The sequence below is a fragment of the Scomber japonicus genome, chromosome 14 (assembly GCF_027409825.1).
Source record: "Scomber japonicus isolate fScoJap1 chromosome 14, fScoJap1.pri, whole genome shotgun sequence".
Taxonomy (NCBI): Eukaryota; Metazoa; Chordata; class Actinopteri; order Scombriformes; family Scombridae; genus Scomber; species Scomber japonicus.
In genome coordinates, this window is record NC_070591.1 from 33,360,894 (window position 1) to 33,376,297 (window position 15,404).

The 15,404-nt window shown below is 39.3% G+C and overlaps 1 protein-coding gene across 1 annotated transcript in view; it reads left to right on the forward strand.

Moving 5' to 3' along the window:
* Nucleotides 1-15,404, forward strand: part of birc6 (baculoviral IAP repeat containing 6) — a 124,874-nt gene that overhangs the window by 85,300 nt on the left and 24,170 nt on the right. The window contains 3 exon segments of the mRNA XM_053333627.1: nucleotides 8,142-8,364; nucleotides 12,135-12,280; nucleotides 14,614-14,724. Of these exon segments, the coding sequence (XP_053189602.1) occupies nucleotides 8,142-8,364; nucleotides 12,135-12,280; nucleotides 14,614-14,724 (480 nt within the window).

A 15,404-nucleotide genomic window follows, 5' to 3' on the forward strand; every position in this document is an offset into this window, starting at 1 on the left:
AGCAGCCAAGATGCTACCGAAATGCTCTAAAGTGTGTCTAGACTGCACGCCTGTTACACTAGTACTCAGTTGGTATCAGTATCACTTTAAGTGTACTATTTGTGAAACATTACCCAGCATTAATCATGACTCGTCCCCTCTCTTTGACAACTGGTTTCAAATGCCACCTTGGATTGTGGCTGTCCAGAACTTGAACACTTGTTTTACAATATGGTTGGACAGCACTTTATACGAACCAGTTCTTTTCGATGATTCATCATGTCGTCATGGCGGTCCATCCAACAGTGACGAAAAATTACTCAGAACCAAAATGTTAATCTAATGGTGGCATTATCGCAAACGTCAATGGATCACAAAGTTATTATGATTCATCCTCTGGGAGCTACGAATGTCAATACGAATTTCATGGCAATCCATCCAAAGGTTATTTAGGTATTTCAGTCTGGAGCAGAGGAGTGATTGACTGATCAACCTTGCCATCCCTAGAACCATGCCACCAGTACTGCTAAATATAACTGTACAAATGTCATGATGTCAGTTGTACAACGATGTAATGGAGTTTACCTCTAATATACAGTACACATATATGCTCATCAACTTTCAGTAGACAGAACTATATATATTGTAATTAAAACCACATACGTAATCAGCTAAAATAGTCCAGTAATAACATACATACCTACCATACATGTATCAGTTTGGCTTTGTTGTATACAGGATGATAATTCTTTGTGGGTTACACATCGGGACACATTAACATAAAAACTATTGATTATAGTAGATGAATATGATTTGAACACACATGCATGTATTTGTTGTATGCAGTAGTGTTGAGATTGAGACGGGTTGAGATGCTTATTGGAAATATTTACATCACGGTTGCTTGTACAGTACAATAGGATGGCCGCTCTCTTGTGTGATCATACACCCACGCACAATTGCAGCACCAGCCAATTAAGGGGAATTATAAAGTGTGCTCATTCAACACACTCAAACTTCTATGTATCATCTCAGCTAGCCTCATTAGAAATGGGCCGTAGTCCCCGGAGCTGATTTTATGAGCTGCTTTGAAATGACCAGTGTTTTTCCACTTGGAAGAACAAAAGGTGTATCTTAGAAGTGTTCTACTTTTTATTTTAGGAATTTTACAGTTTGTGTGGGTGTACAGGTGACATTTGGATTTTGACAGCAGTGATGGTTATCTCAAATATGGATATCAGTACTTAAATTTTACAACTGTGATCACATCTTAGCCTGGCTGTAGCACTCTCTTTAGTGTCCGCTTCTAGACAGGTTCCATTTTCAAACCCCTCTCTGTTCCCCGTGTGAATGCCCCATCCTACACCCTGAGTAAAATACCAAACGTCAGTCTGTCAGCTGTAATTACACGAATCCTCCCATCTTCACAAGGGACTGGAGGGCAGAATAAGGACTAAATTGGATGAAAAGCGAAGCGAGGCAGGAGTTGTGAGTGGACAACAAGGTTTTGGGGTTAATTAGAATTTCTCTGTTTGGCATTTGATAGCAGTGGAGGATTTCTGTGGTTTATCATTAGTGTTATTTCCAGGTTTGAACTGTTTGACCATGCAGGATTCAACATGAGATGTTGTTGTCCACATACAGGTGAGCAAGGAAGGCTAAAAATATACAGTATGAACCACATGTATCTATTTCATTAGACAATAAACACACCAGGCATGTTACAATAGTTAAGGACCAGGTTATCATATGCATAAACTAATATAACTTTCTCCCTTATTTATTCTCTCACTAGCTAATTGATTTTTTGCCCAGTTTACATACATTTTACAGCAGAGATTTTTCATTATACTATATCATGACGTGGTAAGACTAACTTAATATTTTGCCTACAAAGACCTATATTGCTGGCACAGATTGTCTTTTTCCTTGGCAAAGTATTGTTTACTTTGCATTTAATTGAAAATAGTCAATATTTTTTGAGTTCCTCTAATAATCTTCTAATAAATAATGTTACTTTTTGCAAGCCTACAAATTTAAAATACTGTCCTTGTATATACAAGTCTTTTCTTGTAGACCATACTCAAAAATCTAGATACTATCACGCCAAGTGCTGAACAAATTATTACAAATCAAATAATATTTTTACCACCTTGTTTGCACAGTAGTTTGCATTCTGAATAAAATGTGACTGCACTGTTATTGGGCCAACTCTAATTCAAACTTTCACTACTAGAAAACAAGAACAGAACACTTCTAACTGCTAAAGAATCAAATTCCATGTACTTCACAACAGATTACAATCTGAAACTTAAATTAAACTAATACAAACTTCAGAATCATCATTTATGGATGCTGTTCAATTGTGCTTATTTCACATCCATAAACCAACATAAGACAATATCTGAGGCTCCCATCTGGCTCTCGGTTGTATATATACATTTTCTCATCTTACTTCCACTAGGTTTCATTTATTTATTGCTTTTAAAACTCCCAGCCAGAGGACGGCTCGGAAGTGTGTGTGTGTGTGTGTGTGTGTGTGTGTGTGTGTGTGTGTGTGTGTGTGTGTGTGTGTGTGTGTGTGTGTGTGTGTGTGTGTGTGTGTGTGTGTGTGTGTGTGTGTGTGTGTGTGTGTGTGTGTGTGTGTGTGTGTGTGTGTGTGTGTGTGTGTGTGTGTGTGTGGACAAATGTTCAGAAACCCTTGGAGGATGGCGATTAAGTGGATAAACAGATGGTTCTGCAGTTGACTCACCCATAGCTGACTGGACAGAAAGTAGAAGCTCAGGTTCACAGGTCAGATAAGGCCCAGCCTTCTGCATACAAAACCAAAAATAGCGCACTGAATTCTGATGGTTATCTCAAAAATATATCAGAAGAGAAATTACAGGTATTAGAGATGTGTCAGTAATTATAGTTTCAGACAGTCCAACTGAGAATATAACGAGTTTTTGCAAATAAATCAGTATATATCTCCTTGTTGTTTCTGTAGTGAAGGTAAATCTTTGGTAGTAACTGGCAATCTTCACATGTTAGCACTAGAACATCTCTTTTGATCACTCTATTGTACTACTGTATGAGCCAGCTAGGGGCCAGCATACCCATTACTGACATTTCACTACTCTATATGTTACTCAGTTTTGTGCATACCTACAGATGAAATTGCCCCTCTAAAATCCAAATCTCATCTTGGAGTCGTCTTTTAATACATACGTCTTTACATCAGCGGTTGTGCGTGTGTGTCTCTCTGGATGATTCACAGCCTGATTTCAAATGCAGCTTCCTGACACACTATTTCGGTGAGGCAATTGATTCGACACAAGGTGAGGCTACACGAGCGAACAGGGAGACATTAGAATACAACCATAGTGCTTTTTATTTCAAGTAGCCTTTATACATGCCATGCTAACTCATCACAGGCACTCTTGTTCATGTCTACAGGCCCTTGTTAACTATTAATCAGTCCAAGCATCCAACATGGCTACACCCAGTACCCCATCTCTTTACTGCCCCCCGAAGGCCCTAAATCACAGCGAGTGGAGGCCTGCCTTTGGAAGCACTGCAATGACTGCAGGTCAGCACCAGCAAGATAGTCATAGCTGTGATGGATGCCCAGCATGTTTTTGGACTGCTGCGTGTCCTGTGGCTGAGCAGAGAGCATGCTCTGATATTTCTCCTTACTGCTTGCTCTGCATCATTGTGAGGCTTCCAAGTTGCTGATGGAGCTTTGAGGATTCCATGGAAATGAAAATGTATTCACAAGACAGGGAAAGCCAGTGCATATGATTTTTTTTTTTGTAATTTAACAGAATGTTGTTGAAATGAATGAAGATAACACTGGCACATGGAAATGTGTTGCCATTGCCAATGTCACATTGAAAACCTTGTGACCAGTGAATTGTGTCATTAGGCTGGACAAAGACTTGGATACATGGTAAAGTGTGCAAGGAAACATTTGATCATTGAAACTAGGGCTGGGCAATATATTGATATCGTGATATGAGATTAGATACCATCTTAGATTTTGGATATGGTAATATTGCGATGTCATCAGAGTTGTCTTTTCCTGGTTTTTAAGGCTGCATTACAGTCAAATATATAATTCTCTGAGCTTATCAGACTGTTCTGTTATTTACCTTTTACCCACTTTGTCATTATATCAACATTACTGATTATCATAAATTTCATAGTGTATATATTTTGTTAAAGCACCAACAGTCATCTCTGCAATATAGATATTTGATTTTGTCCATATCGCCCAGCCCTAATTGAATCTCATTTAGTACTCTTGAATTGTAACCTGTTTAAGTAATGTTATGACTATTTGAGTATAACATGCCTCATTTGATGAATTGGTGTTGTTTATCCCAAGACTGTAGACTATAGGCTTTACAAAGGCAATAGTTAATCAAACATATCACCTCCAACCCTTTAAGCAATGTGCTTCATTATGTATAGGTCCAAAGCCAGCTTCATTATAGGCCACAGTTTTGAGCTTTACATTACTGAATTGGATTATATTTAAATGTAACTGCCATGTCAAACTTGAGCAATGAGTCAAAAAATTGGGCATCATATCAACATTAGGTATTAGATGCATCAGAACATTGCACATTGTGGCTAGATCCAAGTCTTTACAGTTTTACCCTGTGAGAAATAAATCTACAATTTTATGGCAGTCTATCCAACAGACACTTATCTTGAACCCCAAATGATTAAACCAGTAGTGGCACTAGATGAAATGTCAATTTCATTAGAATTCAACATCTGGTCTCAAACTATGTGCCAGTCCATCTAGTAGATGTTGAGTTAATCACACTATTAATTTACTTTGATCTGCTGGTACATGATGAAAAGTCAGGGGATAAATGGATGCTTCCTCCAGGGGCCTTGATCATCTGCACCAAATCTCATGGAAAAACATCAAATACTTGTCATGACATTTCATTCAGGATCAAAGTGTTAGATCAAAAACTAAACTAAAAACTAAAACTAATATTGACATCAAGTGCTAACCTCCAATGTAGCTGGCAATGAGCTCAAATGTTGAATGAGAAATGCAGTTTATGATTTTAATCAAAGCATCCGAAGAGCAAATTATATGTATGTTAATCAATTATTTTTCACCCTTAGTGGAACTGTAGCAAAGGTTATTTAACATCTAAAACAAATAGTGGCTGACATGAAATCATGATCTTATATGAGAATAAGGGCTCTGTAATTTCCTTACCCTACATCTAAGAAGTGTTTTTAGATGTAGGCCTATTATTACCCCTTTCTTTTTATTCCTTTGTCTTTCTTGGCATTTATTAACCACAGTGGAGAGAAAAACAAGTCTGACATAGACACTGAGCAGAAGGAGGAATTCTGATGCTTTGAGTAATTACATGGATGTATTGGGAAGGAATTGGGATTCCATACTAGGTGCCACCCAGAGACACTGGTTAGAGGATTTGAGACCAGATTAAAGCCCTGGGAGGTCAATGTAGTGCAGATGCTGGATGAAAGACGGTAGGGAGCAGGGAATTTCAATATAAATGTAAAACAGTCTGGGAGCCACAAACAAAAGCCCTTCTATTTGTTTTGAGGCTGATACTTACAGGGGAGCACATGGATACACAAGTACCTCCAAACACACACTGGACAGCCTCTCAGAAAAATATGTCTTTACATGGTCAGCCTGTTGATGCTCATACTTCAGTCCCAACACACCCTTGTGTTTGATTGGCTTGTGTACAAGTACTGTCTAATGCAAGTGACAAACACTGGATGAAAATGAACCCAGCAATGAGTCATAGGTCACATTCGCCAAACAGTTTTGCACACTAGCTAACCTCTCTCTCCATGGATCTGAGTTTATTTAGTATTCTAGAGATTTTTAGCCACATTAGTGATGAGGCTTTAGGGATCGCCTGTTGGACAGTCACTTCATTTTTTTCCAGACTGGAATTTCTTGAACTATTGGATGGATTGGAGCCAGTATTTCTGCAGACATACACGTTCCCCAAACTATTGACCCTAATAATAAATAATGGCAAAATCATACTGCCTTGTTTTGTTATGCGCCTCATTTGATGATGCATGTACTCTGGCAACAAATTGAATTTATCATTTGGCATGAATTTGTTACCTATGCCTTCAACCTACAATTGATGACAGTAGAACAACATTTCTAACAAACCTTTTCATTGATGTTCTCCAAAGAATGAATTGCAATCAGTTTGGTGATCTTCTCACTTTTAATCTACTACCAACATTAGGTCAAATTTTCAATATGTCCAAAACTTTTTATGAATGAGACTGGCATGGCTATGTTTGTGTTATAAACATTGCCTGCTGAACATCAGCGCAATGACAGTTCTTCAGTTTCACAGCAAAATATAATATCCAGTAGTTTGATTCTGTAAATATTGGATTTTTTGAAGAATGATTCCTATTCCATAATCAATATAGACCACCTTGTTACCCCAATCATCACATCATTGTAATCTATTGTACATACTCTGCTTCCCAGTGTTGGTGGTGACTATAGGTTGGAGGTTTAGAGGTCCAGTTGATCTCTATACATGACAGTGAGAAACATAAATCTGTTTAAGGACAAACCAACATTAGCACTTGATAACACTTCGATTCCTCTTAAGCTGGACAAAGCTGGACACCCAAATGATGTGGCCAGACCTTTGTTCATGTGAATTGGTTCTGTGGTCGTGATATAAAGGAAAAAGCAGACTATGTAAAGGAGAAAGGACGAGAAACCACTTTTACACAATTCAAGCCCTCCTTCTTAATCCTTTGTTTTTAGTCACTGGTCACTTTACATCTTATCGCCAGCACAATATCGGATTTGAGCACAAAAGCTGTAAGCAAGGTGTGTTAGAATCTCAAGTCCCGTACTCTTCATGCAATAAATTGCACATAAAAATAGAAAGCGTTAAAGAGAATGTTTTCCTGGTATTATTCCTTTGACCTAAGTGTTTGCTGCCGAGCATGAGCCTTCATTTGACATACATCTCCAGCTGACTCAGGCTGCAGGGCCGTCCACGTCTTCTTAATTCAGGCATCAGTTGTGGGCGAGAAGCAGGAGCTGTCAGGTTTGGTTTGTGAATTTTCGAAACGACTGAGGTAGACCGTCGACTGTCATAGTCATATACTCACACACTGTATATATCTCACCAGTGCCACGCTCTTAATTTGTGCCATCCAAACAGTCCCTGTGTCATCTCCTCATCTCTTGATCAGGACATTGTTCCATTCTGTGCATTCTCTTCACATGGAATCATTTTGAAGACCTTTTGAAAATGACAACCCCAACTCTTGTCCTGTCAAGCTAATTATTCCGTTTGAAGCTTTAGTTAGGAGTAGATTCACTCATCACTTCATCATGACTATCAATATTTCTCTGTTGTGAGCTGTTTGCCCATTTCAGAGACAGTCCAGCCTACATCCTGGAGCTGCTTTGACCTCTTCAGGGTTAGCACCTTTTATCACAGTATCCCTGGAAATCTTCCAATATCCTTTTTCACACATTTGCTCCCTAAAAGTACGATCCATTTCATGTTTCAGACACCAGCTATCTATAATCAGTGTAATCTCAAAGCAATCAGGGGTTTCTCTTCCCCCACTCTCTGATCTCTCAACAGAGGTGTACACTACACACACACCACTTCAGATCATGAGATTAACACATTCATAATGTTTTATCACAAGCTTGGAAAAGCAGAATTATTTCTTTATTGGTGTTGCACAGAGAAAATATATCACCTTGACTTTTTCTTTAGGAATTAGTCATTTATTGTCATATTGTTGATCTATTATCATAGGTGCAAAGTAACCAAAATCATGATTTACTGTGACTAAGAAAGGTTTCTTCCATTAAAGTCAATACAAACAATGTAAATCAGAGATTGCAAAGGATTTTATTGTTCTTCACTGACTAGCTGTTCAGTGCTGCCGGAGGCCATATAAAAGAGACTCCAGATGTTTGAGTAATATTGCTGTTCCTAGCCTCTGGCCACCAGTGGCAGCACTGAGCTTCCAAAAAGATCTTTATTTCTCAGAGGAAATAATTGTTTGTTTGTTTGTTTGGTGCATATTCTAATACCCCACCCAAACTTTCCCGTAGCACTCTATTCAACACTTTGTCTCTCCTTCCTGTCTCTATGCAGTTCTGGATATGGCTCGTCATGTCCCCCTGTATCGGGCACTACTGGAGCTGCTGAGGGCCATCTCCACCAGCACGGCTCTGGTTCCTCTGCTGCTGCCTCTGTCTGGAGACCCAGGGCAGGATGAGGAAGAGGAGGACGAAGAACACTCTGAGGGACAGACCTCTGTTGGAATGCTGCTGGCCAAGATGAAGACATGCGTGGACACATACACCAATCGCCTCAGGTTAGATGGAGAAAATCCATACTAATACATACATTTAATACTTTGAACTAGCAGTGACCTCACCGTTCCCATATCATTCACTCTGCTGCTCTCTGCTAAACTACTGCACTGGGAATCTTTACATCTGGAGCTATGTTCACTAGGCATTAGACAGGATTGCCTTTGCTCTGCATTCAGTGCTATACCTTACACACACATACACACAAGTCTGCAGTTGAGGCCACGTGCCCGTATATCAAGTACATGTGTTAGCTCATGTTCCTCACTCAAAGCCTCAGTAAGCTTCTTGACAACATGCTGTACTCAGGTTTACATACATATATACATTCTGAATACATACATGTCAAAGTGCCTTATGATGAATGATGTATCTCGTGGTATTTTTAGAAAATGTCATGAATGTTGCAGCAGTTCATTTAAGGTACCACATGAAGAAGTGATACTGACAGGTCAGTGACAGCAGTTCCTTATTGATGTGTGTCCACATGCATCAGGCATCATTTCAGATCACTTAAAGGGTTAAACTTGCTCCTCGTGTGGAGCTACTAGTTCATGTGTTATTTTTTTAGTTTAGTCACGCTATCAAAATCATTCAAAGTGATGCATTAATACAGGGTGATCTGTTCATGTATTTTGATGATATTAGTCTTGATCATAGCATGATATCAGAACGGTCAACTCTCACGCAATCAGAGTGAGAGTCACGCAACCGTTTTCACACGTTGCTATTTCTCACGCTGTCAAAAATAATACTGAAATATCTTAAATACCTAAATTATTAGTTTGGATACCGGCGGCTTCTCGCATATCGCACCCGTGCGCACGCAAGCACGCACACTGCTGCTGACGCTCGGTTGATGCACAGACACTGGGAAGTTTATTAAGGTGAGTCCACCACTGTCACAACATGTTCAGGACTTTGTTAACTTACTGAAACTAAATACTAGTGTTCAGTTAGCTGACTGTTAAGAAATGCTAATGACAGGAGCTGACCAATAAAAGCCTTGCTGCCTCATTTATAAACTGGCTCATCAAACTGACAAATATTGTACTTTTTGGGGGGTAATCTTTGGCCTTTAGACCACCCAAAAAAAATCGGAATTTGCGAATGACTAGCTGAACTAGTATATGACTCTAATTATTAAATGAATCCATATGTCACAGCTGTGACATATGGATTCATTTTCTATACTTATAGCTTTTTAATATCTTCTAATATGTGATCTGGGACCAGACGCTTCCTCCGGGGGTAATTCTAAAATGTACCCATCATTTTACTCACAGTATAGTCAGATCAAAGTGTCAAAAACCTGTTAAAAGGCACCAGAATACAGTTTATAGCACACATACACACACACACACACACACACACACACACCCCAACTCAGGATTTTCACATTCATGTGAAATGTATTCTCTCTCTCCCAGTGTAGTTCTCTATATTTATGTTGTTACGTTTATTTCATTCTTATGGGCGTACTTAGTAAATATCATCAGCCTCCTTTTGAAAAATATTGTTTATGTGTGCAGCTACAGTAAAATCAGCTGTACCTGCAGAGCAGTGGTCCCACACTAAAAAAGAATATAACCGCTACATGAGTCTCATGTTGTACCTGCAAAACATGTTTTAAAGCAGTTGTTGATCATTTGTGATGTAAAAACGTCACATTTCCACACAGTCAGAGAAATAAAAAGTGTGTGTCGTGGTGTTTGTTCAGATCAGCAGCATGGAGCATCTTTCCTTCTGTCAGAAAAGTAGATGATTCAGATGCTGGTACTTGTCTGATTAAACAGGAGGCCAGTCCACTTGCACTTCCGCTGCATTTACTGTAACACTGGAGCAGAGCAGGAAACACATCATCCATCATCCCTCTCTGTTTCCACCACTGTTACACATTTAGATCATTTAGAGACTATCATTTAAAGTTTATAGTCTTGACGTGAATACACACACACACACACACACACACACACACACACACACACACACACACACACACACACACACACACACAGAAAGCTGTGAAGACACAGGCTTGTACTTGATCTCACACCCCCACACAGAGGCTTTAATGAAAGAAGAGCTTGAGGGCAAAGGTCCAGTCAGTGACACTGATCACTTGGGAATATGTCAGCTAGTCTAGACTGAGACTGTCTGCTGTACTTTTAGTCCAACAGACGGAGGGTTAGGATGGATGGACACCTTTATCATCCATAGTTGGGGATTCTGGGATTATAGTAGCCTGGCAACGGCTGTACCCACATAATCCATTTGTCTACAAGCTCCTTTTTATATTTAAGGACAAACTGAAAGCAGCCCTTTAAAAAAAAAAAAAAAAAAAAAAAACTTTGGTTGTTTATTTGAGTGGAAACCAGACTTTGAATGACCCCTCCCCTCTGTGTTCTCAGAGCACTTATTGTGCTGACTATTTACTGCATGATGGACTCTGGTGGGTTTTCAATTTCATTACATCCAGCACACATGTCACTATACCATCAGCCATCAGACTATACAACACCACAGCTCTCAGCAAAAAGACTGAGGCTGTCCTTACTGTTTAATCCCAGGAACATTGCAGATTATTTTTGAGATTATTTATTGTTTATTATATATCGTATTTAGAGATTGTTTTATTATATATAGTATTTCATTTTATTGTGTCAATTTTGAATTTCCTCCTAGGGGGATCAATAAAGTTTACCCTTACCTTATCTTACCTTATAAAACACATTTTTGGTTATAAGTCAAGAATGCATACACTAATTATGACAAAGTTTCATACATATGTCTAATAAAATAAAATTATGAAGTGATGACACTTTATATTCAAAAGGTCAAAGGTTAGCTTTACTGTGATTTCATCGCGGACCATATATGCTATAACTCAGAAACAGAAGGGTAGATTGTGACTGTATTTCACATTTGGTCAGAGAATCAATTGGTGACACTGAACTTTTAACTGTGGTAAATGGATGGACTGTACTTATATAGCAGGAGCTACCACACAGGGTGTTAACCTGCTCATCAGGAGGAAACTAACCATTCATACACATTCATACACCATTGGCACAGCAACAGAGGAGCTGGGAATTGAACGCCAATCTTCTGATTGGTGGACGACCGCTCTACCTCTTGAACCACAGCCACAGCTGAATTTATTGACAGACATGAATCTAAACTACAGCTTGACTTGTTAGTGGAGGAATACAAGTTACAACCATGAGGTGATATTCCCAGTTCCTTTCATCCTCAAGTCAAGAACATTATACCAAATGAATCCAATATGTAGGTGTTACAGTTCCTTTTGCACACATACAGTAGATCCTCTCAGTGACCATAAATGATCCAGGCTTACTTTCATTCATTTGCTGTCATAAAGTCAGTCCTTGGTACTTCACCATGTATCTATATACAATCCTGTGAGTCCTGAAGAACAAGCTATGATTGATTGGATGCCAACATGTTGTCTCCCATGTCTCTGACAAGTCACTGCATGAATGTCTCACTTTATAAAGCAATTGATGCACTAAAATGATGATGTAGTCTGGTCTCAGCTTTATTAAAATGAACAAATCTAATGGCAGTTGTAGGTTAAACATTAAGGCTTATACTAGCTGGTTAATCCTATCCTATCCTCTTCCAGGATGGTTATCAAGTTTAATGCGTGTGATGCAATTGCCTAAAAGCAAAAAGGTATCTAAGATCCAAGTAATCAAACATCTCTCAATACTGCATTATGTCTGAACGTACATCTGTTTGTTTGTTCCAGGTCAAAGAAAGATAAGAGCAAAGGTGTGGTGAAGACAGATAGCTCAGATCCAGAGCCTGAGGGTTTGACTCTACTGGTGCCTGACATCCAGAGGACAGCTGAGATAGTCTACGCTGCTACTACCAGCCTACGGCAGGCAAACCAGGGTATGTATACCACACACACACACACACACACACACACACACACACACACACACACACACACACACACACACACACACACACACACACACACACACACACACACACACACACACACACACAGTAGCAGCTGATTTAACATTATCTATAGTGTTTGACTTAAATCTCAGTATGAAGACACTTGTTTGGGATTACATGTGCTACAGTATTTTCTTTCTCTCTGACTTAAAAACCTTTGTCCCCTTCTTTTTTTAACTTGATCTAAATTACTATCAAAGGTCCCAATGCTGTTATCCTTCCCTCCATTTTTCTCTCATCTGTTGTCTGCGTCCTGTCCTCTCAGTGCAAGGACAAGATAATGGCTCTCTAACTTTAGCTTTTACCAAAAAGTGTCAATTCCCTCAGCTGTGATCGACTGCAGCCCAACAATTTCATCTTAATCAGGAATACAATTGACCTGTTTTTTACAGTCTCAAGCAGGCCACATTCACTCTTATGTATAATGAGTAGAAAGTCCTTTTAATGTAACGTCCACCATAGACTGTGCACTCAAAACTGAAAATGCTCCACAATCCTTCACCAGATTCCGACTGTGAAGAATTGTAAAGGGCAAAGTACACACACGTCTTCACTTGTTTTTGTACACCGAGAAATAAAGATTAAGAAAGAAAGGAGTTTTTTTTTTCTCCAGCCCGCCATTAGTCACCATAAGAAGGCAAGCGCCATCAATAAAACGTCCACCGCATGATGAAACATTACACCTCCCCCATTACCGTGTTGCTACACAGTACACAATATTAATTATCCTCCTCCCGCCCCATTTTCTCCTAGCTCCCTCCAGAGACTTTTTATGCTCAGTCCACATAAACGGCATCTAACTGATCACTTAGGTGTGGAGCTGGCCATTAGATGTGCTGGGACAGTGCATGTGGTGTAGGGGGGGGGGGGGGGTAAGGATAAAGATCAATGTCATGTCACTTCCCATAAAGAAATCCATATGATAAAGACCCCAGGTATCACATATTATACAGAGTTGTTCAATGTGGAGCTGGCAACACGAGGGCGTTGACAGATGTATAATCATTTAATTAGTACACAGGCTTTAAGGAAATATCTGTGAGAGAAGTCATGATCAGACAAGAGCAGGACAGTATTGAATGGAAAAGGGAAGCATTGATGTATCTGTGCTAGCTGAACAGGAAGAGTAAACGAACATATCAATGGTCCTTACACTAGTACATCATGTGTTTCCAAGGTTGGATTGTTGTGCTGTTCTTTAAATGTTCCTTTTATGGTAAATGTGCGGAAGTTGATACTTGACATTGGAAAAAGTAGCTTGTCAAAATAAGTGTAAGTCAAAGTCCTACTAGCTGTAAATTCCACATACTGATGAAGACTGCGAGGTCTTCATCAGTGTTCGATATTTGTTTTTGTATTTGAATAAAAGTGGAAAGAAAGAGAGATAGATAGATAGATAGATAGATAGATAGATAGATAGATAGATAGATAGGAACAAATATGTCAGAAAACCTCAAAATAAAAAACAAAGTAGAATATGTAAGAAAATTATTTTAAGAGGAGGAAAAAGTTTCTGTTTTTGATTTTATTGAACCTCTAATTTTAGGGTATTTAAGTGTTAAAGTAAGTGTACTTCATTCGCTAAGCTATTTTGGATGGTATGGTTCCTGCATGGGGTCTTGAACCCTAACCCTTCCCTGGAACACCGCTGACTGGGCTGACTACTCAGCCAACGCTCAGCTCCAGTAGACACACAGACCTGCAACTATTTATACATTTGTCATACTGTAGTAGTAGTAGTAGTAGAGCAGAGGACAGAGATGGAGGTAGCAACTTCACCTCAGTACAGCTCCACCTCTGGTCAGCATGTGACATGACAACGCAAGTGTATTGAATAGCGAGTCTATAGAGTTAGGTCCACTTACCCTCTCTGGCAGATCTACCACTGGGTGATGGGAAAACACTGATTTAACAAACAATGACAATCTTGAGATTATAACTTTATGATACTTGTTTACTTAAGATACTTATATTTATTTATATATATATTGAAGCTCTTGTAATAGTTGTTTCCAGCAGCTTTACTGTAGTGCAGCTTTTATGTGTATGTCTGTATCTGTGTGAGTCCATTTGACAAAGACTGGTGTAAAGACTTCCGCCGGCTGTTTGCTAAGGTGACTCCTGATAATAAATAGTGCTGTGGTAGGTCGGCCCTGCAGCTTTTTCACAAGGGAAGGCTTCTAAAACCGACGCTTCTCCGACATTCCACATGTCTCTGTTTTCATTCTCTTCTTTGTGTTTTTTTTCCCACCTACCAGAGAGGAAGCTGGTGGAGTCTTCAAGGAAGGCATCAAGCCGGCCCAAGCCCCTGTCCATCCTGCGCTCTCTGGAGGAAAAATACGTAGCCGCAATGAAGAAGCTACAGTTTGGTGAGTGGATATATGAGCATTTATAATGTTTTCTTTACACAGTTACACATGAGTGCTGCTAACGCCATGGAGCATCAATGTCTGTTGATTTTGCTCTGTGCACATGTCAAAAATACTATGTCACACACGCACACACGACTGTCTTTCCTGTCTGTTATGATCCATAAAACCTTCGTGTTAGAGCTTTGAATGGGAAGCAGACTCAGGCTGAAGTCCCTTCCTGCTCATCCCTTTTGTCTTGTCCATCACTCTCCATTCAGCCAAGTCAAGACTAATTACACTGCTTTTTGCTGTGTTGAGATAGATTTTGTAAGCAGCTTGATGTCTGAAGTAATTGCAAGTGACTTGACTGTAAACAGTGTTGTGTCAGTGTGCAGACAGCATAGAGATACGCAGCAAGGCGAGACTAACTCTAACAAGATTCTTTATTGTATCACTGAATATCACAGTATGTCAAAGGCAGCATGATTCAGCCTTTGACTGGAGTTGTATTTATGGTTTAACTGGTCTCAGGTAATGCCAGTAAAATCCAACTACAGGTGCAATTCAGTTTATTCAAATTTTTGATAAAAAAAATTGATGATTGGATAGTATAAGAAAAATTAGTTTATTATTTTTAAGATGAAAACAAAATACCGTAAATTCCGGACTACAGAGCGCACCTGATTAAAAGCTGCATG